Source organism: Pan paniscus, chromosome X (genome assembly GCF_029289425.2).
Source record: "Pan paniscus chromosome X, NHGRI_mPanPan1-v2.0_pri, whole genome shotgun sequence".
Taxonomy (NCBI): Eukaryota; Metazoa; Chordata; class Mammalia; order Primates; family Hominidae; genus Pan; species Pan paniscus.
In genome coordinates this window covers 32,881,269-32,903,426 of record NC_073272.2, presented here as the reverse complement: position 1 = coordinate 32,903,426, position 22,158 = coordinate 32,881,269, and the positions used below count along the sequence as shown (strand labels likewise).

Sequence of the window (22,158 nt, the reverse complement as noted above, 5' to 3'; positions counted from 1 at the left end):
TGTTGTCTTCCATGTAGAGATCTTTACGTGGTTGCTTGGAATTTCTCAGCTTGGTAGATAAGTGATCATTCCAAGAGGACAAGCCCCAATATGCATGCCACATTAAAATCCACTGCTTTTAAGAAAAGACTTGCTCTAACAGTCAAGGGAAAGATGGTCTATGGACTCATAATAGGTTCATTTTTTCACTTAGTTTTCAATAACTGCATAGACTTCTTTTTAGCACCTATAACATCCACCTTTTTAAAATGTATTCCATTCATAGTTATAACTATATAAAAATGTAAATACTTAACATTATATAAATGAAGAACACATTATAACAGTGATTGTTCATTTTCAAAATATTAGAAAGCATTAGGGACCAAAAGAAAAAAGAAAAAGACGTAAACCTTCACAGCATTCCAAGTTCCAAGGCAGTAAATCAGACAATGGTGGGATTTTTCCTTCTTCATCATATTGTCGTTTTCATATCCCAGTAGGTGTAGAGTAGATGCAAACACAGTGCCACTTCAAGCTTGTAATGTCAACCTTTGTGGCATAAACAGGGAGTATATTTGTCACTCTTCCTTCCCCTCTGTCCTTTCTGAACATCTACCTCTGCAGTCACCACAGCTTTGCCCATATCTGATGCAGTTCCTTTCACCTGAAAGAACCATGCTGACTCACTGAAGATGAATAGCAGCTAGTGTATTCCATTTTCATCACCTGGATGACCAGGCATTTGGCTTTAATCTTTCAAGGCATCATGTATTGCTATTGATTCTATGTAGACAAAGAGGGAGCTTTTGTGTAATTGTGTCCTGTCACTATTGTGACCCTGAGCTGTTAACAGGAGATAAGCTAAGGAAAGGATGGCCAACCCCATGTGGTCAGAGATTCAGACTCCATTGTAGCTCTTGTATTCTCCCTTGAAGAAAGTAAAGTTGGGACAATTAGGATTGATTTCCTCTGAATCAACTGATCAAGGGAGAGGACATATTCATTCAATATTCTCTCAAAAAAAAAATAAGTAAGAACACTTGGGGAAAATGTGAGTTAGATCAGGGTCCTGTAAAGTCTGAGGTCTGAAATTCATTTTGTATTTTTTAAAATTTAAGTGTAATTTACATACCATAAAAGCACAGATGTAAGTATACAGCTTCCCATGCCACCATTCCAATCAGGTTAGAGAGTATTTCCATTATCCTAGGAAGTTTCCTTGTAGCTCTTTCTAGTCAATACCCCTGTCAGAGGTAATCACTTTCTGACTTCTATCACCATGGCTTGGGTTTACCAGTTCTTGAACTTCATATAAATGGAATCATACAGTACTTTGTGTGTGTGTCTTAGGCTTCTTTAACTCAATACAATATTTTAAAGATTTATACCTGTTGTCGAGTGTATCAGTGGCTCATTCCTTTTTATTGCTGAGTAGTATTTAATTGTATGACTATTTCAAAATTTGTTTATCCATTCAACTGTTGATGAACATTTGGGTTATTTCTAGATTGGGGCTGTTATGAATGAAGCTGCCATGAACATTCTTGTTTTTGTTTTGTTTTGTTTTTGTGTTAGAATCTCACTCTGCCGCCCAGGCTGGAGTGCAGTGGTGTGATCTCAGCTCACTGCAACCTCCATCTCCCGGGTTCAAGCAATTCTCATGCCTCAGCCTCCCGAGTAGCTGGGACTACAAGCGCCTGCCACCACATTGGGCTATGTTGTTGTATTTTAGTAGAGATGGGGTTTTGCCATGTTGCCCAGGGTGGTCTGAAACTCCTGAGCTCAGGCAATCTACCGGCCTCAGACTCCCAGAGTGCTAGGATTACAGGTGTGAGCCACCTCACCAGGCCAAACATTCTTATCAGTTCTTTATGTGTACATGTGTTCTATTTCACACTCCACATACTTCAGAGTAGAATTTTTGGGTCATAGGATAGGTCCATGTTGAACCTATTCTTAACTTTTCAAAGTGGTTATACTATTTTATATCCTCTCAATATCCTCACCAATACTTGGCACTGTGTTTTAGTCATTACAAAGCTAAAATGTTGTCTTGTTGATGATACATTCAATCTTTACCTTCAAAATCCATGGAGCCAGGACATTGGAAGTAAAAGAAAATGTCAGCCCAGAGTCTTCCCATTCAACCTGGATATGGGTCCAGATCTGAAGACATACTCAACTGCTGCTCACTCTGGATCAGCATGGTCTTAACAATCCATAAACAAAGGGCTTTATGGAAAACTGATATGATTCCATATTCAGCAGGACTGAGATACCTTCCATCTTAAACTCCCTCTTCTCTAAATCTCAATGCAAATATTCAACCAAATATATGATATGTAACTAATAACCAGATAGAACTTGACTGAGAAATCTCCATTTCAGAGTATTATTTATAATACCAAAAAACAACTTGAAAATCCCTGCTGAAATAAAATCCACAGGTTTATCACCACAGGAGAAGCTAAAGGCCAAGGTAGAAACCACAATACTATGGTATTACTTGACCCTCAAAATACCAGTCAAACCCAAAATACAGTCACCTCATGACTGTAATCAAATCTCTTAACCAGCCAGTGTTCTAGAGTCCTCATCTGTAAAACAGGTGTGCCAAATCGGAGAGACAGAGATACTTGAGGAGAACTGGTTAAGTGTGAAGAAATCCTTAAAAACAGTTTCCTAAAAAATACAAGACTGTTCTTATTTTTAAATCATTTCACAAATATGCTTTGCTTTACATTTAAAGAAGAAGCAAATAATAATAATAATCAAAGGCAAAAATGCACTGCTTTTGCCTTTTCTTTTTATTTTATATTTTGTCCTTTTTATCTAGCTATTTCTGGAGTACACAACTAACAATAAAGAATGCTCATTGACAATTTCAGTGATGACACAGATCAACTCTATTTAGGATAGCATCTTCTTTGCAGAATATATTCCAAAGCTTCCTGGAGTTAAAAAATAGTGGAAAAGAGCATTAGAGAAATTAAGAAGTAAAGAAAGAGGAGTGGTGCTCTTTCTTCAGCTGAGATTTGACAAGCCTTGGTAATCACAGCCGCTGCATATGGCAAAGCTTTCAGCATCCTGGGAGGAGAGCTTCACCTTAGGGATATTGTTGTCTTAGTACATTGTGAAAGCTCTTTCTCAGCTGAGCAGATGATGTTAAGGGGCACAGTCCATCCACCTAACAAGCCTCCTTGTGCACCTGTAAGTAGTTGTAATCTACCAGCGACCTATTGCCAGAATTCATTTTACAGTATGACCTCACTAACATCGTCAACAATTTCTTGGAAACTGCAAGTTTATGCAAAACAATGCCTAAGGAAACCAATTTTTCCATAAGCTAATTGATATAAACAAGAGTTAAGGCGGCCGGGCGCGGTGGCTCACGCCTGTAAACCCAGCACTTTGGGAGGCTGAGGTGGGCGGATCACGAGGTCAGGAGATCGAGACCATCCTGGCTAACATGGTGAAAGCCCGTCTGTATTAAAAATACAAAAAATTAGCCAGGCGTGGTGGCAGGCACCTGTAGTCCCAGCTACTCAGGAGGCTGAGGTAGGAGAATGGCATGAACCCAGGAGGCAGAGCTTGCAGTGAGCTGAGATCGCGCCACTGAACTCCAGCCTGGGCGACAGAGCGAGACTCCATCTCAAAAAAAAAAAAAAAAAAAAGAGTTAAGGCAGGGTACGGTGGCTCATGCCTGTAATCCCAGCACTTTGGGAGGCCGAGGCAGGTGGATCACTTGAGGTCAAGAGTTCAAGACCAGCCCGGCCAACATGGTGAAACCCGGACTCTACTAAAAATACAAAAATTAACCGAGTGTCATGGCACGTGCCTGTAGTCCCAGCTGCTCAAGCACAAGAACTGCTTGAACCCGGGAGGCAGAAGTTGCAGTGACCCAAGATAGCACCACTGCACTCCAGCCTGGGCGACAGAGTGAGACTCAGTCTCAGAAAAAAAAAAAAAAAAAGAGTTAAGTTCCTATGGCATATTTCTGATCACAAAACATCACCAAACTTCTAAATAAAGACCAAGACACTTCTAATATTAAACCTTGGAATACATGTGAACTATACATATGTTTAAGAAAGATTCAATAAAACAGGTAAGACTATCTACCCAGTGATTCCAGTTTAGGGTCATGGGTGGCCAGAGTCTATCCAGGCAGCTCAGGGAGCAAGGCAAGAACCTGGCCAGGATGCCATTCCATTGCAGGGCACACTCACACTCACTCACATTGGGACCATGTAGACTTGCCAATGAACCTGACGTGCACAACTTTGAGATGTGGGAGGAAACCACAGTACTCAGAGAAAACCCATGCAGACTAGAGAGAACATGCAAACTCCACACAGGCATTGGACCCCGCCGGGAAGTGATTTTTTTTTTTTCTCATTGAGGTTATAATCAAGCGATGTCAAAGAAAGATGTTATTCGAAGACCTAAAGTTGCAAGTTGTCAGAGCTATGGGCACAATACTCTGGGCTCAGTGCTCCACAGAACTCTGTGCTAGAGAATATAGGAAACATAACTATACAAATCATTCAGAGTGTTCACCAAATACTTTCTGCTTGCCACTTTCCAGGCAAGTGGTAAGGTGGTATTTCCCTGTCGCCCTTGAAGTCAGACCAGTGGATTTTCTTTGGCCAATGAAATGATCAGAAATGATACACATCACTTTCCAGTGGAAGCTTAAAGAGCCAGTGAGCAATTTGCTACATTTCCCACTGCTTCAGTGATCACAAAGTGTGTGTTGAGATGAAGCCCTATCAGTTTGGATCCCTGTGGGGCAATTAGCAGAGCTTCTTATTGATGCACATTGGCCACCCAGTATAAGCAAGACCTGCACTCCATGACCCTGGAAGTGGGTGCCTCCTGAAATTTTGAATCCTAGGCACTTCATTTGCCTTGCCCTATTCCTGGCCTTGAGCAAGAATTAACCCCTTATTGGGTTCAGACACTGAGATTGGTGCAGTGCGGGGTGGCGGGGGTGCAGGGGACTTATGTATTTGTAACTGAAGCATGCTGTAGCCCATTCTGATAGATAAAATTCCTCTCCACTGGACTGGAATGAGGAGAATAGACAGACTCCACCACTGGTGGTTCTAAAATGTGCCTGAGCACTCCATGACCTGGAGACTCTGGCTTTCAGAAATAATTTGTTTTTATTTGTAAGTAAACCAGGACATTTGGGGAAATAGAACCCTATTAAATAATCAAATTAAGCGCAAATATTCCTGTATGTGACAGGCAGAGCCAGAAGACTAAAAAATGAGCAAATTAATGACATGATTGGGTATTGTTCCAGAAGAAAGTGACTGTACATAAATAGAAAGCAAGAGAATAAACAGGCTGGTCGAGATTCCAATCAAATGCCCACTCAGCTCTGCTCAGGGTCCATTAAAAGTAGTAAAACTCCATTTATAGCATGCACGCAGATCTCCAACAAATTACCTGATAAGGTCAAATCAAGCTCTTCATGTACATAGTGACGAATATAAACAACTCTCTGTCAACATAACACAGAAAGCCTGTAATAGTCTTTATTACAGCGCTTCCGAAACCTGCCTCAAAGTATTCCATTTGTCTTCAAAATAATCACGTAATTAAGTAACATGTGGTACAAAGTTGGATTCTTAGGAATCACCTAATCATGATGAGCTTTCAGAAAAATCAAAGTAATTTCCCATTGCTCCTAATCTTCAGATACCTCATCTCATTGAAAATGACTGGCATATTATGCAGCCTTAGGCCAGGAGATTGCTCAGGTGCTTGGAGAGTGGACCTAATAAAGCTAAGACTGAGATTAAGCCCAGGTGGGTCAGTTAGCTTCATGCAGAGAAAATCTTTTTTAGCCACCAACTACACCCAAATTGTGATCACAAGACAAATTCTGTCATATTAGCCATAAAGAAGCATGGAAAAGCATGTCTCTAGCTCTCTATAACCTATTACTACTATTGGAAAAATAAGCCCTAACACCACCTCTTACTGGTTACATCATCTCTCCAGGGTCCTGCCTACAAACACGATATCTTTCAGATATGTTTTTCTCTAAAATACTACTCTTTAACAGAATAAATGCCTACAAAGGGGCTTCATTTTTCCACAGGTTCTGGACACCCTTCTTAAAGTTATTATTTTAATTCAGCCCTTTCTCCTGAACTCTGAATCACAAGTCACTTTTTTACAGAACATCTTCTCTTGGATGACTCAGAACTCAAGGGCTTGATTGAATCCCAAGTCATTATCTTCTTCCTCTGGACTGCTTGGCCTCCTGCATTGCCAGTCTCCAAGGATGGTGAACCAAAGCCTGAAATCTGGGAGTCCTAGATTCCTCTTTCTTTCATTACCCACATCCATATTCAAATTCTTTTAGCTGTCCACCTCAATGCCATTTGCATCCCATCTCTCCTCTCCATTTCCCATGTCACTCACTGCCTACTCCACATACCTCATCTTCCTAGCCTCGATCATTACGAAAGTCTCCTGGCTGTTCTTTTTCTCTGCAGTCTCACACCCCTCCAGTCTACCCAGTCATTCATTCCAAAGTAATCTGTCAGAGAGAAAACATCTGATTTTGACACTCCTCTGCTTTAAAAAGACCCAAGCACCCCACTGGATAAAGAATAAATCCCAAGACCAGGCTTCTAGGTTTTCTGATTTCTCTCAAGATACCTGTAGCTCCCCCTTTATTCACATGTCATCCATCACAAACTGCTTGTCATACTCTGTACATGCATAATAGTTTTATACCTCTATGCCTTTCCTTGCGTGGAATCACGAACTGGAAACTCCTTTCTTTCAAGTTCTGCCTGGGAAATTTCCACTCATAAGCTCAAATGTCACCCCTATGAGGGCACTCCTGAGCTTTCTTCATCCTTTTGCTTCCTTTGTGGACCCATTGTACTGATAAAACTATCTAACCCTGTACTTCAGTTATCTTTTGCAGCATAGCAACCCCCTCAGTTTAAAACAAAAACCATTTTATTATTGGTCATAATTCTGTACATGAACTGGCTTCATATCAGTGGTTATTCTCTTTGTGATGTCAGCAGGGCTGCAGTCATCTGGAATAGCCAAAACAGCTTACTCCCATGGCCAGCAGTTGGTATTGGCTGCTGTCTGGGAACTCAGCCTTGTTTCTCCTTCTTGTTGCCACTTCATCTGGTTAGAACATCTCATAACATGGTGACTAGATTCGGGGTAGGGGGGCATCCCAAGAGTAAAACCTCTAAGAGGAAGGAAGAAAAAGCTGCCCATTCTCTTGAAAGTCGCAGAATGCCACTTCCTCCACATTCTATTGGCAAGGCGGTCACTGGTGGACAATATAAGTGCCAACTCTACATGAGGAATAGCATGCTCAAACAGGGAGGGGAGGAACTGCTGGGTGATCTTTGAAGGCTAGCTACCACACCATGTTGGTTTTTATTCAGTTTACCCCTAAAATTCTGCAAGAGTCTTGAGGATTGGCACTATGTTTTAATTATCTCTTTATCCACAATTCTTAGCACAAATCCTGGAACATAATACTTAGATGCTTAGTACTGATGTTTGCTGATGTACTTAGTACTGATGTTTCTTCAGATGTTTGCTGACTCTATGAACCTAATTAAATCAGATCAAATCAGCCCATAGGTTTTGAGCACTTATTCTGTGCTAATCTGTCTAGTTGATTGTTGTGGAGTTGAAGAAAGGGAGTTTCCCACCCATGAGCTTATGGGTCAGGGACAACATTGCACTAAAGGGACACAACAGAAAAGGAGAAGATTAATAGTTCAAGGCAATTACAGTCAAGGCGTCACTGGGCAGTCCATGACTGATTGCCATGCTAGTTGTGTGGGCACTAATCCCTTTAGATCTTTAGAGGAGGCTGAGTTCACTTTAGACAGAGGTTTCAGGTAGAAGACAGGGTTGGATCTGAGTCTAAATGGCAAGCTGGGATCTAGAATGGGAGATAAATATGGCCAAGGCGGAATACCAGAAGCAATTATGTGGAGATGGGACCACACAAGCTGCATTACATAGTACGTTGCCACACACAAAATATAAATTGTGAAATTCTGTTTTCAAAAGAAGCCTTGCTATATGCACGCTCTAGTAACTAAACAACAGTAGTCAAAAATGTGAGTTCTTTTTGTTGTTGCTGTTTAAATTTCCAAAAAATTTCTTTTATTTTTTTCTTTTTGACTTTTAGGTTCGGGGAGTGCACCTGCAGGTACAAACCTATATGGGTAAACTGCATGCCACTGGGGTTTGGTGTATGAATGATCCATTACCCAGGTAGTGAGCACAGTACTAGATAGTTTTTCAAACCTTGCCCACCTCCCACCCTCCCCTCCAGTAGGCCCCGGTGTCTATTGCTCTCATCTTTGTGTCCTTGTGTGCTCAATCTTTGGCTCCCACTTATAAGTGAGAACATGCAGCATTTGGTTTTCTGTTCCTGTGTTAATTCACTTAGAACGATGGCCTGCAGCTGCATCCATGTAATTCAAAGGACATGATTTCCTTCTTTTTTATGCCTGTGATACAACGTGTATATGTATCACATTTTCTTTATCCAATCCATTGATGATGGGCATCTAGGTTGAATCCATACCTTTGCTGTTGTGAACAGCACAGTGATGAATATACAAGTCCACACGTCTTTTTGGTAGAATGACTTCTTTTTCTTTGGCTATATACCCAGTAATGGGATTACTGGGTTGAATGGTAGTTCTATTTTAAGTTATTTGAGAAATCTCCAAGCTGCTTTCCACAGTGAGTGAACTAATTCACATTTCCACTAACAGTGTATAAGTGTTCCCCCTTTCTCTGCAACCACACAGAGAAAGGGGGAACGCTTTTTAATAATACCCCCCCCAAATGTGGGTTCTAAACAACTTAAAAAAATACTAGGATAAATGGGTAAAACATGCATGGCAGAGATTTTATTATTCACCAAATATCACGTTTTCTCCTGCACTTCCCAGCCTCCCTTGCAGGTGGTTTGAGCTGAAGTGCATATGACTTCTGGTCCAAGGCAGTAAAGGGCAAGAGAAAAGTTTCCATGTTTCCTCTTTCCCTTCTGTGCAGTTGGAAGTAAAGAATTCTGAGATGGCAGAACTGCCAGATGGAATTTTAGCCTGCATCTATAAGTTAGCCACTGGTGGACAACCATAAAAGAGAGTCATTTTAGTTGCCTCAGACTGTGATGTAAGCAAGAAATATTTTCTTGGGGGGCGGAGCCAAAATGGCCGAATAGGAACAGCTCCAGTCTACAGCTCCCAGCATGAGCGACACAGAAGACGAGTGATTTCTGCATTTCCAACTGAGGTACTGGGTTCATCTCAATGGGGAGTGTCGGACAGTGGGTGCGGGACAGTGGGTGCAGCGCATCAAGCGTGAGCCGAAGCAGGGTGAGGCATCGCCTCACCCAGGAAGCGCAAGGGGTCAGGGAATTCCCTTTCCTAGTCAAAGAAAGGGGTGACAGACGGCACCTGGAAAATCAGGTCACTCCCACCCTAATACTGCGCTTTTCCAATGGTCTTAGCAAACAGCACACCAGGAGATTACATCTCGTGCCCGGCTCAGAGGGTCCTATGCCCACGGAGCCTCGCTCATTGTTAGCACAGCAGTCTGAGATCAAACTACAAGGCGGCAGCGAGGCTGGGGGAAGGGTGCCTGCCATTGCCAAGGCTTGAGTAGGTAAACAAAGCGGCAGGGAAGCTCAAACTGGGTGGAGCCCACTGCAGCTCCAGGAGGCCTGCCTGCCTCTGTAGACTCCACCTCTGGGGGCAGGGCATAGCCAAATAAAAGGCAGCAGAAACCTCTGCAGACTTAAATGTCCCTGTCTGACAACTTTGAAGAGAGTAGTGGTTCTCCCAGCATGCAGCTTGAGATCTGAGAACGGACAGACTGCCTCAAGTGGGTCCCTGACCCCCGAATAGCCTAACAGGGAGGCACCCCCAATAGGGGCAGACTGACACCTCACACAGCCGGGTACCCCTCTGAGACAAAACTTCCAGAGGAACTATCAGGCAGCAACATTTGCTGTTCACCAATATCCACTGTTCTGCAACCTCCGCTGCTGATACCCAGGCAAACAGGGTCTGGAGTGGACCTCCAGCAAACTCCAACAGACCTGCAGCTGAGGGTCCTGACTGTTAGAAGGAAACCTAACAAACAGAAAGGACATCCACACCAAAACCCCATCTGTACATCACCATCATCAAAGACCAAAGGTAGATAAAACCAGAAAGATGGGGAAAAAACAGAGCAGAAAAACTGGAAACTCCAAAAATCAGAGCGCCTCTCCTCCTCCAAAGGAACGCAGCTCCTCACCAGCAATGGAACAAAGCTGGACGGAGAATGACTTTGACGAGTTGAGAGAAGAAGGCTTCAGAAGATCAAACTACTCCGAGCTAAAGGAGGAAGTTCGAACCCATGGCAAAGAAGTTAAAAACCTTGAGAAAAGATTAGACGAATGGCTAACTAGAATAACCAATGCAGAGAAGTCCTTAAAGGACCTGATGGAGCTGAAAACCACAGCACGAGAACTACGTGACAAATGCACAAGCCTCAGTAGCCGATTCGATCAACGGGAAGAAAGGGTATCAGTGATGGAAGATGAAATGAATGAAATGAAGCGAGAAGAGAAGTTTAGAGAAAAGAGAATAAAAAGAAATGAACAAAGCCTCCAAGAAATATGGGACTATGTGAAAAGACCAAATCTACATCTGATTGGTGTACCTGAAAGTGATGGGGAGAGTGGAACCAAGTTGGAAAACACTCTGCAGGATATTATCCAGGAGAACTTCCCCAATCTAGCAAGGCAGGACAACATTCAAATTCAGGAAATACAGAGAATGCCACAAAGATACTCCTCGAGAAGAGTAACTCCAAGACACATAATTGTCAGATTCACCAAAGTTGAAATGAAGGAAAAAATGTTAAGGGCAGCCAGAGAGAAAGGTCGGGTTACCCACAAAGGGAAGCCCATCAGACTAACAGCTGATCTCTTGGCAGAAACTCTACAAGCCAGAAGAGAATGGGGGCCAATATTCAACATTCTTAAAGAAAAGAATTTTCAACCCAGAATTGCATATCCAGCCAAACTAAGCTTCATAAGTGAAGGAGAAATACAATACTTTGCAGACAAGCAAATGCTGAGAGATTTTGTCACTACCAGGCCTGCCCTAAAAGAGCTCCTGAAGGAAGCACTAAACATGGAAAGGAACAACCGGTACCAGCCACTGCAAAAACATGCCAAATGGTAAAGACCATCAAGGCTAGGAAGAAACTGCATCAACTAACGAGCCAAATCATCAGATAACATCATAATGACAGGATCAAATTCACACATAACAATATTAACCTTAAATGTAAATGGGCTAAATGCTCCAATTAAAAGACACAGACTGGTAAATTGGATAAAGAGTCAAGACCCATCAGTGTGCTGTATTCAGGAAACCCATTTCACGTGCAGGGACACACATAGGCTCAAAATAAATGGATGGAGGAAGATCTACCAAGCAAATGGAAAACAAAAAAAGGCAGGGGTTGCAATCCTAGTCTCTGATAAAACAGACTTTAAACCAACAAAGATCAAAAGAGACAAAGAAGGCCATTACATAATGGTAAAGGGATCAATTCAACAAGAAGAGCTAACTATCCTAAATATATATGCACCCAATACAGGAGCACCCAGATTCATAAAGCAAGTCCTTACAGACCTACAAAGAGACTTACACTCCCACACAGTAATAATGGGAGACTTTAACACCCCACTGTCAACATTAGACAGATCAACGAGACAGAAAGTTAACAAGGATATCCAGGAATTCAACTCAGCTCTGCACCAAGCAGACCTAATAGACACCTACAGAACCCTCCACCCCAAATCAACAGAATATACATTCTTTTCAGCACCACACCACACCTATTCCAAAACTGACCACATACTTGGAAGTAAAGCTCTCCTTGGCAAATGTAAAAGAACAGAAATTATAACAAACTGTCTCTCAGACCACAGTGCAATCAAACTAGAACTCAGGATTAAGAAACTCACTCAAAACCGCTCAACTACATGGAAACTGAACAACCTGCTCCTGAATGACTATTGGGTACATAACAAAATGAAGGCAGAAATAAAGATGTTCTTTGAAACCAATGAGAACAAAGACACAACATACCAGAATCTCTGGGACACATTCAAAGCAGTGTGTAGAGGGAAATTTATAGCACTAAATGCCCACAAGAGAAAGCAGGGAAGATCTAAAATTGACACCCTAACATCACAATTAAAAGAACTAGAGAAGCAAGAGCAAACACATTCAAAAGCTAGCAGAAGGCAGGAAATAACTAAGATCAGAGCAGAACTGAAGGAAATAGAGACACAAAAAAACCTTCAAAAAATCAATGAATCCAGGAGTTGGTTTTTTGAAAAGATCAACAAAATTGATAGACTGCCAGCAAGACTAATAAAGAAGAAAAGAGAGAAGAATCAAATCGATGCAATAAAAAATGATAAAGGGGATATCACCACCAATCCCACAGAAATACAAACTGCCATCAGAGAATACTATAAACACCTCTACGCAAATAAACTAGAAAATCTAGAAGAAATGGATAAATTCCTGGACACATACACCCTCCCAAGACTAAACCAGGAAGAAGTTGAATCCCTGAATAGACCAATAACAGGCTCTGAAATTGAGGCAATAATTAATAGCTTACCAACCAAAAAAAGTCCAGGACCAGATGGATTCACAGCCGAATTCTACCAGAGGTACAAGGAGGAGCTGGTACCATTCCTTCTGAAACTATTCCAATCAACAGAAAAGAGGGAATCCTCCCTAACTCATTTTATGAGGCCAGCATCATCCTGATACCAAAGACTGGCAGAGACACAACAAAAAAAGAGAATTTTAGACCAATATCCTTGATGAACATTGATGCAAAAATCCTCAATAAAATACTGGCAAACCGAATCCAGCAGCACATCAAAAAGCTTATCCACCATGACCAAGTGGGCTTCATCCCTGGGATGCAAGGCTGGTTCAACATACGCAAATCAAAAAACACAATCCAGTATATAAACAGAACCAAAGACAAAAACCACATGATTATCTCAATAGATGCAGAAAAGGCCTTTGACAAAATTCAACAGCCCTTCATGCTAAAAACTCTCAATAAATTAGGTATTGATGGGACGTATCTCAAAATAATAAGAGCTATCTATGACACACCCATAGCCAATATCATACTGAATGGGCAAAAACTGGAAGCATTCCCTTTGAAAACTGGCACAAGACAGGGATGCCCTCTCTCACCACTCCTATTCAACATAGTGTTGGAAGTTCTGGCCAGGGCAATCAGGCAGGAGAAGGAAATAAAGGGTATTCAATTAGGAAAAGAGGAAGTCAAATTGTCCCTGTTTGCAGATGACATGATTGTATATCTAGAAAACCCCATTGTCTCAGCCCAAAATCTCCTTAAGCTGATAAGCAACTTCAGCAAAGTCTCAGGATACAAAATCAATGTGCAAAAGTCACAAGCATTCTTATACACTAATAACAGACAAACAGCTAAATCATGAGTGAACTCCCATTCACAATTGCTTCAAAGAAAATAAAATACCTAGGAATCCAACTTACAAGGGATGTGAAGGACCTCTTCAAGGAGAACAACAAACCACTGCTCTATGAAATAAAAGAGGATACAAACAAATGGAAGAACATTCCATGCTCATGGGTAGGAAGAATCAATATTGTGAAAATGGCCATACTGCCCAAGGAAATTTACAGATTCAATGCCATCCCCATCAAGCTACCAATGACTTTCTTCACAGAATTGGAAAAAACTACTTTAAAGTTCATATGGAACCAAAAAAGAGCCCACATTGCCAAGTCAATCCTAAGCCAAAAGAACAAAGCTGGAGGTATCACACTACCTGACTTCAAACTATACTACAAGGCTACAGTAACCAAAACAGCATGGTAATGGTACCAAAACAGAGATATAGACCAACGGAACAGAACAGAGCCCTCAGAAATAATGCCGCATATCTACAACTATCTGATCCTTGACAAACCTGACAAAAACAAGAAATGGGGAAAGGATTCCCTATTTAATAAATGGTGCTGGGAAAACTGGCTAGCCATATGTAGAAAGCTGAAACTGGATCCCTTCCTTACACCTTATACAAAAATTAATTCAAGATGGATTAAAGACTTAAATGTTAGACCTAAAACCATAAAAACCCTAGAAGAAAACCTAGGCAATACCATTCAGGACATAGGCATGGGCAAGGACTTCATGTCTAAAACACCAAAAGCAATGGCAACAAAAGCCAAAATTGACAAATGGGATCTAATTAAACTAAAGAGCTTCTGCACAGCAAAAGAAACTACCATCAGAGCGAACAGGAAACCTATAGAATGGGAGAAAATTTTTGCAACCTACTCATCTGACAAAGGCTAATATCCAGAATCTACAATGAACTCAAACAAATTTACAAGAAAAAAACAAACAACCCCATCAAAAAGTGGGCGAAGGATATGAACAGACACTTCTCAAAAGAAGACATTTATGCAGCCAAAAGACACATGAAAAAATGTTCATCACCACTGGCCATCAGAGAAATGCAAATCAAAACCACAATGAGATACCACCTCACACCAGTTAGAATGGCAATCATTAAAAAGTCAGGAAACAACAGGTGCTGGAGAGGATGTGGAGAAATAGGAACACTTTTACACTGTTGGTGGGACTGTAAACTAGTTCAACCATTGTGGAAGTCAGTGTGGCGATTCCTCAGGGATCTAGAACTAGAAATACCATTTGACCCAGCCATCCCATTACTGGGTATATACCCAAAGGATTATAAATCATGCTGCTATAAAGACACACGCACACGTATGTTTATTGTGGCACTATTCACAATAGCAAAGACTTGGAACCAACCCAAATGTCCAACAATGACAGACTGGATTAAGAAAATGTGGCATATATACACCATGGAATACTATGTAGCCATAAAAAATGATGAGTTCATGTCCTTTGTAGGAATATGGATGAAGCTGGAAACCATCATTCTGAGCAAACTATCGCAAGGACAGAAAACCAAACACCACATGTTCTCACTCACAGGTGGGAATTGAACAATGAGAATACTTGGACACAGGGTAGGGAACATCACACACTGGGGCCTGTTGTGGGGTGGGGGGAGGGGGGAGGGATAGCATTAGGAGATATACCTAATGCTAAATGATGAGTTAATGGGTGCAGCACACCAACATGGCACATGTATACGTATGTAACAAACCTGTGCAGTGTGCACATGTACCCTAAAACTTAAAGTATAATAAAAAATAAAAAGAAAGAAATATTTTCTTCAGCCATTGAGATTTTCGTTTTTTTTGTTGTTGTTGTTACTGAAGCATAGCTTAGCCTAGCCTGACTATTATAGTCAGGCTAGTGTTCTCTGTGAAGGAATTGAATGTCATATAATACAGATTATTCAGCCTCTATTTAGAAAAGATAATAAACAAAGGAAACTTTTAAAATACCTTTTTGGCTATCTGAAATTGAAATTGAGGGTTATATTTTCCTTCCTACAAACAAATAATTAAGAGGTGTCAAATTAAGTAATCCGAATGTATAATCTCTTGTGTACATTGATTGGGCCCACTGACACAGTGCTGTGCAGAACACTGTGATAGCTTTAATCATGGGCAACAGAAGGTAGGCAGAGAAGGACAAAGCTTTACTTGAAATAAATAAAGGTTTACTTGAGATATTCCTCAAATCTTATTAAGTCAACATCTTCCACAACCAGACTTTTAAACATGGTTACTAACAAGTAGAACCCCTGCTTCATCTTACCTCATCCTCATTCTAATGAATCTACTAATGAGATGAGAGGTAATCAAAACGCTAGTCGCCTAAGGAGAGACGGAATCCAAAGGCCAGAGAAATCCACAAGCTACAGCACTTCGGGGGTCCGAGGCGGGCGGATCACGAGGTCAGGCAGATCATGAGGTGGGCATAGATCAAGACATCCTGGCTAACATGATGAAACCCCGTCTCTACTAAAAATACAAAAAATTAGCCAGGCGTTGTGGCACGCGCCTGTAGTCCCAGCTACTCGGGAGGCTGAGGCAGGAGAATCGTTTGAACCCGGGAGGCAGAGATTGCAGTGAGCTGAGATCACGCCACTGCACTCCAGCCTGGGTGACAGAGCAAGACTCCATCTCAAAAAAAGAAAAGAAAAGAAATCCATAAGCTAGAAAGCTGGAGCCTGAATCTTGGGTGGCAGTCCCACCTATACCGTTATTATTTTGGCCTGCAACTATCCTAAGTCAGGTACTTTATTTCTCCCATCAGTTCCATTGATCCTCTGGCCTGACGGAACGTCCAGCTACACACTGGTTTCTGGGACCCCATGAATTTCTTAGGCTGTGCATTAAACTTGAGCCAAAGAATACCTGCTCTTTGTAGTAATGTTTGCAGAAGGCCTATCCTGAGAATGGTCCTACTGCAACCAGGGAGCAAAATGTATAAAAGGGAAATAAAGGCGCCTCTTAATTATCTGCCCTGAAGAGATGGAGCCAAGATAAAAAATACCTCAACTTCACTCCTCCCCTGCCCTCCCATATCCTGCCAGTGCCTCCCGTTGACTGAATGCAACTAGAAGCCAGACAGCACAAGGGACCTAGGGGTGCAGTACATACAGGTCAACCTCCCCCTCCCAGTGTGCCAAGTAAGATGGAGAAAAGCAGAGAGTAGTCTTAGAGAGGTAGATGGAGATTATTCAGCACACTGAATAGAAATGAAAAGTTATAACCTTAGAAACAATTCCTATTTAACTGATGAATATCAGCCATCGACTTACATACAATGGGCATGTCTAAGTTCTGAGGGTTTTCCTTTGCTCCTCAAGACAGTGATTCTTCTTTTTTCCCCCAAAATCAGAACAGCAAGGAATTAGAGACTGGAAAGAGCATTTTCTTCTTTAGAATATGGTATGGGTGTGAGTGTTGGACGTCTCAGTAGTGTCCAACCAAATAGGAGCAACCATTGTCCTATGGCCTTTGTGCTAAAAAGTTGTCCCATAGTAGGGCCAAGAAGAATGCATTAGAGCATCCCTACATCTGATCACCAGCCGGAAGGAAACTTCTCTGGAAGATAAAGCCCATGGCCCAGTCCTGGATACTCCACACTCTTAGTATCCGTGGATCCGAACACCCCTTCCAGGGATATGATTCAGGGAGCACAAAAGTGCTGATGACAGGATCCTTCATCCTGGCTCCAAAAGCTCAGGTTCCTACCTCTTTCCCAGGGTTAACTTTACTCAGACCATGAACCTCAGCCTGTCAAACTCCCATCTGAGTCAGTCAACCTTCCACCCCTCAAATCTCTGTTAACTACATTCTCTGCCTGGAAACTCTCATCACTTCCCTGGTTCTCAGCTGGTTCCAGTTTTCTACAGACCTTTACTGGTCACCCCTACTTCTCTATCCTCCCCAGTTTGCATCAGGCCAGCCTCAGCCCCACTGTGGCTACAGTGTTCTGCTTGTGAGGTACCTCTGTGGCCTGCTCCCTGGATATCCACTTCCTCTGCTAGTTTTCGTTGGTCTCCTACAACCCTGGACTACTCCCTGCCTCCTTCTCCTCAGAGAGGCTATCTTTCCATAGTCCATATAGAATTCCACAGTCAGGAATTCTATGCCTTTAGGTCCTAAGTAATTTTCTGGAATCATATCTCAGGTGAGCAACCCATAAAAGTGCTCACTTTACCAAGTCAACTTCCCTGGGCTTCAGTTGTGTTCCTGGTCGGGTGGGGGTGGACCTGGGGAGTGCTAAAGAATAATTACGAGGAAAAAAGTAAAATCATGACTCTCATATAAATATAAAATTTGTGCATGAAACATTTTATTTAACTTATTAATGAGGAAACCAGTAAGATGTTACAAATGGCTCAAAGGAGAATTCAAAGAGCCATACATATATAGGAATAAGGAATATCAAAATAAGGAATGTACAAATAGATGCAAAATAAGTCAAAAATCCATTGCATTTCACCAGACATTTATTTGCATTTCTGTGGACAAGAATTGTTTGCATTATTATTAGTTTTCTACAATCTGAAGAGTTAGAAAATAACTCTAAGTCAATGAAAGGTGGAGATAACCCAGAAAGGTACTCTAAAAACCACATCCAGGAAATTGTTTTTGCTGATTTTAAAGTCTTTCACAATTTTTTGTGATAGGAGAAAGGTCTCTTCTCTTTCCCACAAAAAACTACATCTAGTATAATAAATAGCACAAGCATTGTCTGTGATGTGAGAACAGGCATTTTTGCTTGTGGAGTCCAATATATGTGTCCTCTTTATCTCTAAACCTTGATAAGGGATAGAGGCCTCCTCCCTCTTAGAGCATTGCTACTCAGAATGTGGTCTGGCATCACCTGAGATGCTTAGAAATTCTGATTTGGAGCCCCAGCCTAAGTCAAAATCTTTATTTTTAAACGTCCTGGACCTAAATAAATTAAAAGACATCCCATGTTTATGGACTAGAAGAGTTAATATTAAGATACCAATATTCCCATAAATGACTTACAGGTTTAATGCAATCCCTAACAAAATCCCAGTAGGCTGTTTTTTTTTTTTTTTTTAAAAGAAATTGACAAGCATATCCTAAAATTCATAGGAAATTCAAGGGACCCAGAATAGCCAAAGCAATCTCTGCAGAAGAGCAGAGTTGGATGACTATACTTCCCAATTTCAAAACTTACTACAAAGCTATAGTAATCAAGCCAGTGTTGTGCCAGCATCAGTTTAGACACATAGATTGACAGAACAGAATTGGGAGTCCGGAAATAAACCCATACATCTATGGTCAATTGATTTTTGACAAGTGTGCCAAGACCATCTAGTGGAGAAAGAATGGTCTTCTCAACAAATGGTGCTAGGACAACTGGATATCCACACACAAAGGAATGAAATTGGACAATGACCTCATATCATATACAAAAATTAACTCAAAATGAGTTAGAAACTTAAATGTAAAAGCTAAAACTGTAAAATTATTCAAAGAAAACCTGGACATAAATGTTTATGACCTTGAATTAGGCAATGGTTTCTTAGATAGGACACTAAAAGCACAAGTGACAAGAGAAAAACAGAAAAATTGAACATAATTAAGAACTTTGTGCTTCAAAGGACACCATTAAGAAAGTGAAAAAAAAAACAGAATGAGAGAAAATATTTGCAAATCATATATCTGAAAAAGGACTTGCACACATAATATATATAGAACTCTTAAAACTCAGCAATAAAAGTACAAATAACCCAATTTTAAAATGGACAAAGGACTTGAATAGAGTTTTCTCCAAAGAAGATACAAATGACTATGAAAAGATGCTCAACATCAATAGCCATTATGGAAATGCAAATCAAAACCACAGTGAGATACCACTTTACATCCACTAGAACAACAAAGACAATGACAGTGTTGGAACATTCATACATTGTTAGTGGGCATGTAAAATGATGAGGGGACTTTGGAAAACAGTCTAGCAGTTCCTCAAAATGTTAAACAGAGTCTTAACATATGACCCAGCAATTCTAGTCCCAGGTATATATACCCAAGGGAGTTGAAAACATATGTCTATTATAAAAATCCTCATAGCTGCATTAGTCATAATAGTCACAAAATGGAAACAACCCAAATGCCCATCGACTGATGAATGAGTAAATAAAATGTGGTATATCCATACAATGACATATAATTCAGCCATAAAAAAGATAAAAGTTAAAGACATTATGCTAAATGAAAGAGGCCATATAAAGGCCGCATATAGTATGATTTATTTGAAATGTCCAGAGTAAGCAAATCTCTAGAAACAGAGATTTCATTTGTGGTTGTCGGGCCCGTGAGGGAGGCGAGATGGGCAGTAACTACTCATGGGTAGGGGATTTCATTTTGGAATAAGGAAAACGTTCTGAAATTAGATTTTTGGTGATGGGGTGATAGTTACACAACTTCATGAATATACTAAAAACCATGGAAATGTTTCAGAGGGTGAATTTTATGGCAGAGGAATTGTATCTCAATAGTGCAGTTTGTTGTTGTTGTTTGAGACAAGTCTCGCTCTGTTGCCCAGGCTGGCGTGTAACGGCACAATCCCAACTCACCGCAACCTCCGCCTCTTGGGTTCAAGCAATTCTCCTGCCTCAGCCTCCCGAGTAGCTGGGACTACAGGTGCGCGCGCCAGCATGCCTGGCTAATTTTTTTTGTATTTTTAGTAGAGACGGGGTTTCACCATGTTGGCCAGGTTGGTCTCCATCTCCTGACCTCGTGATCCGCCCGCCCCGGCCTCCCAAAGTGCTGGGATTACACGCGTGAGCTACCGTGCCCGGCCTAGAGCAGTTATTTTTAAAAGATGGTCTTGAAACATTCAGCGCCAAGTGGCCGGGATTTCCGACGGAAGTCAGCGCTTGTGCCCCCACCCCCTTGCCCCGCAACTCTGTCCCCCGCCGCCCCTCCCCCCACCGACAGAGCGCGCTCCTCCCTAACGGTCGCCACTGCCCACTTCCACTGCCCACTTCCGGTTTCATCGCACACCCGCCTTTCACTATCCGCCATTCTTGTCACCTCAGCTGCTGCCCTCGCTACCGCACCGACTTCGCCCGTGTGCTCGCCTGCACTTGCGCTGCCCGCCATGGCCACCGCCCAGCCATCGCAGGTGCGCCAGAAGTACGACACCAACTGCGACGCCGCCATCAACAGCCACATCAGGCTGGAGCTCTACACCTCCTACCTGTACCTGTCTATGGCCTTCTACTTCAACCGGGACGACGTGGCCCTGGAGAACTTCTTCCGCTACTTCCTGCGCCTGTCGGACGACAAAACGGAGCATGCCCAGAAGCTGATGAGGCTGCAGAACCTGCGCGGTGGCCGCCTCTGCCTTCAGGATATCAGGAAGCCAGAGTGCCAAGGCTGGGAGAGCGGGCTCGTGGCCATGGAGTCCGCCTTCCACCTGGAGAAGAACGTCAACCAGAGCCTGCTGGATCTGTACCAGCTGGCCGTGGAGAAGGGCGACCCCCAGCTGTGCCACTTCCTGGAGAGCCACTACCTGCACGAGCAAGTCAAGACCATCAAAGAGCTGGGTGGCTACGTGAGCAACCTGCGCAAGATTTGTTCCCCGGAAGCCGGCCTGGCTGAGTACCTGTTCGACAAGCTCACCCTGGGCGGCCGCGTCAAAGAGACTTGAGCCCAGATGGGCCCCACAGCCACGGGGTCCCTTCCCTGGGTCAGGCCACTAGGCGGGGCGTGCATGTTGCCCTTTCAGAAAGTTCTCTTCAGTTTTATCTTTCAGTTTTACCATTGTTAGCAAAAAAGTTATCTGGTTCTCAAAGCAATAAAGGTGTCCATTTGATACACCTGCAACTCTCACCTTTTAGGAATCAGGGCAAATCCCCATGCAGGTTTAAAGTAGGTATCCAGCAGTCTCTCCACCCACCCCTGCCCCATCTGCATGCAGCTCAGGATTTGCAGGGGTGGAGCGGAATGGTATTTTATGGGCCCCTGGAAAACACATTAGTCTTCCCTTTGTAAACTACCAGGGTATGTGGGGTGGGATGGGGTGGGGTGGTCACTCTTGGGCCCTGGTGGCTGTGGGTGCATGGGCACGGTAAAGTGTAAAACGTGGTCTAGAATTCATCATAGTGGTTGCCTCTGGGGAAGAAGTGAAGGAAATGGGATTGGGCAAGGATTAAAATAAACAAAGGGTCTTCAACTTTACATGAAAACTTGTAGTTTATTAAAATATGCCAATGTTAATGTTTGTGGATTCTGAGTAGCAAGTGGGGGCTCTGGGTGACAGCACAGCAGGGTACCTCTTTGGCAAGCTCACTCTGGGTGACAGTTGTAGTGGGAGCCTTAAGCTGGCTTCCCCATAGCCAAGGGGCTGACAAACTAAAATGGCACTTTGCAAGTCCAAGTCCTTTTATTTACATTGTTGTACTTTGTTTTTACAAGAATCTCAGGAAGAAGGAAGGACAAGTATCATGACTTTATTAGTGACAAAAAGGGAGGCCATACACGCAAGAAGTTGTGGAATCTGGACATGAACCTCGATCTTCTGATGCCATGTTCCTTTTTCTTTCTGTTACCCTGCAAGTATATC

At 42.3% G+C, this 22,158-nt stretch overlaps 1 protein-coding gene across 1 annotated transcript; it reads left to right on the top strand.

Moving 5' to 3' along the window:
• The first annotated feature begins 20,591 nt into the window (after nt 1-20,591).
• Nucleotides 20,592-21,412, top strand: FTHL17 (ferritin heavy chain like 17). The gene has a single exon (XM_003817708.3). It carries the CDS (start codon nt 20,692-20,694, stop codon nt 21,241-21,243), a length of 552 nt encoding a protein of 183 aa, XP_003817756.1. The 5' UTR covers nt 20,592-20,691; the 3' UTR covers nt 21,244-21,412.
• Nucleotides 21,413-22,158: the final 746 nt, after the last annotated feature.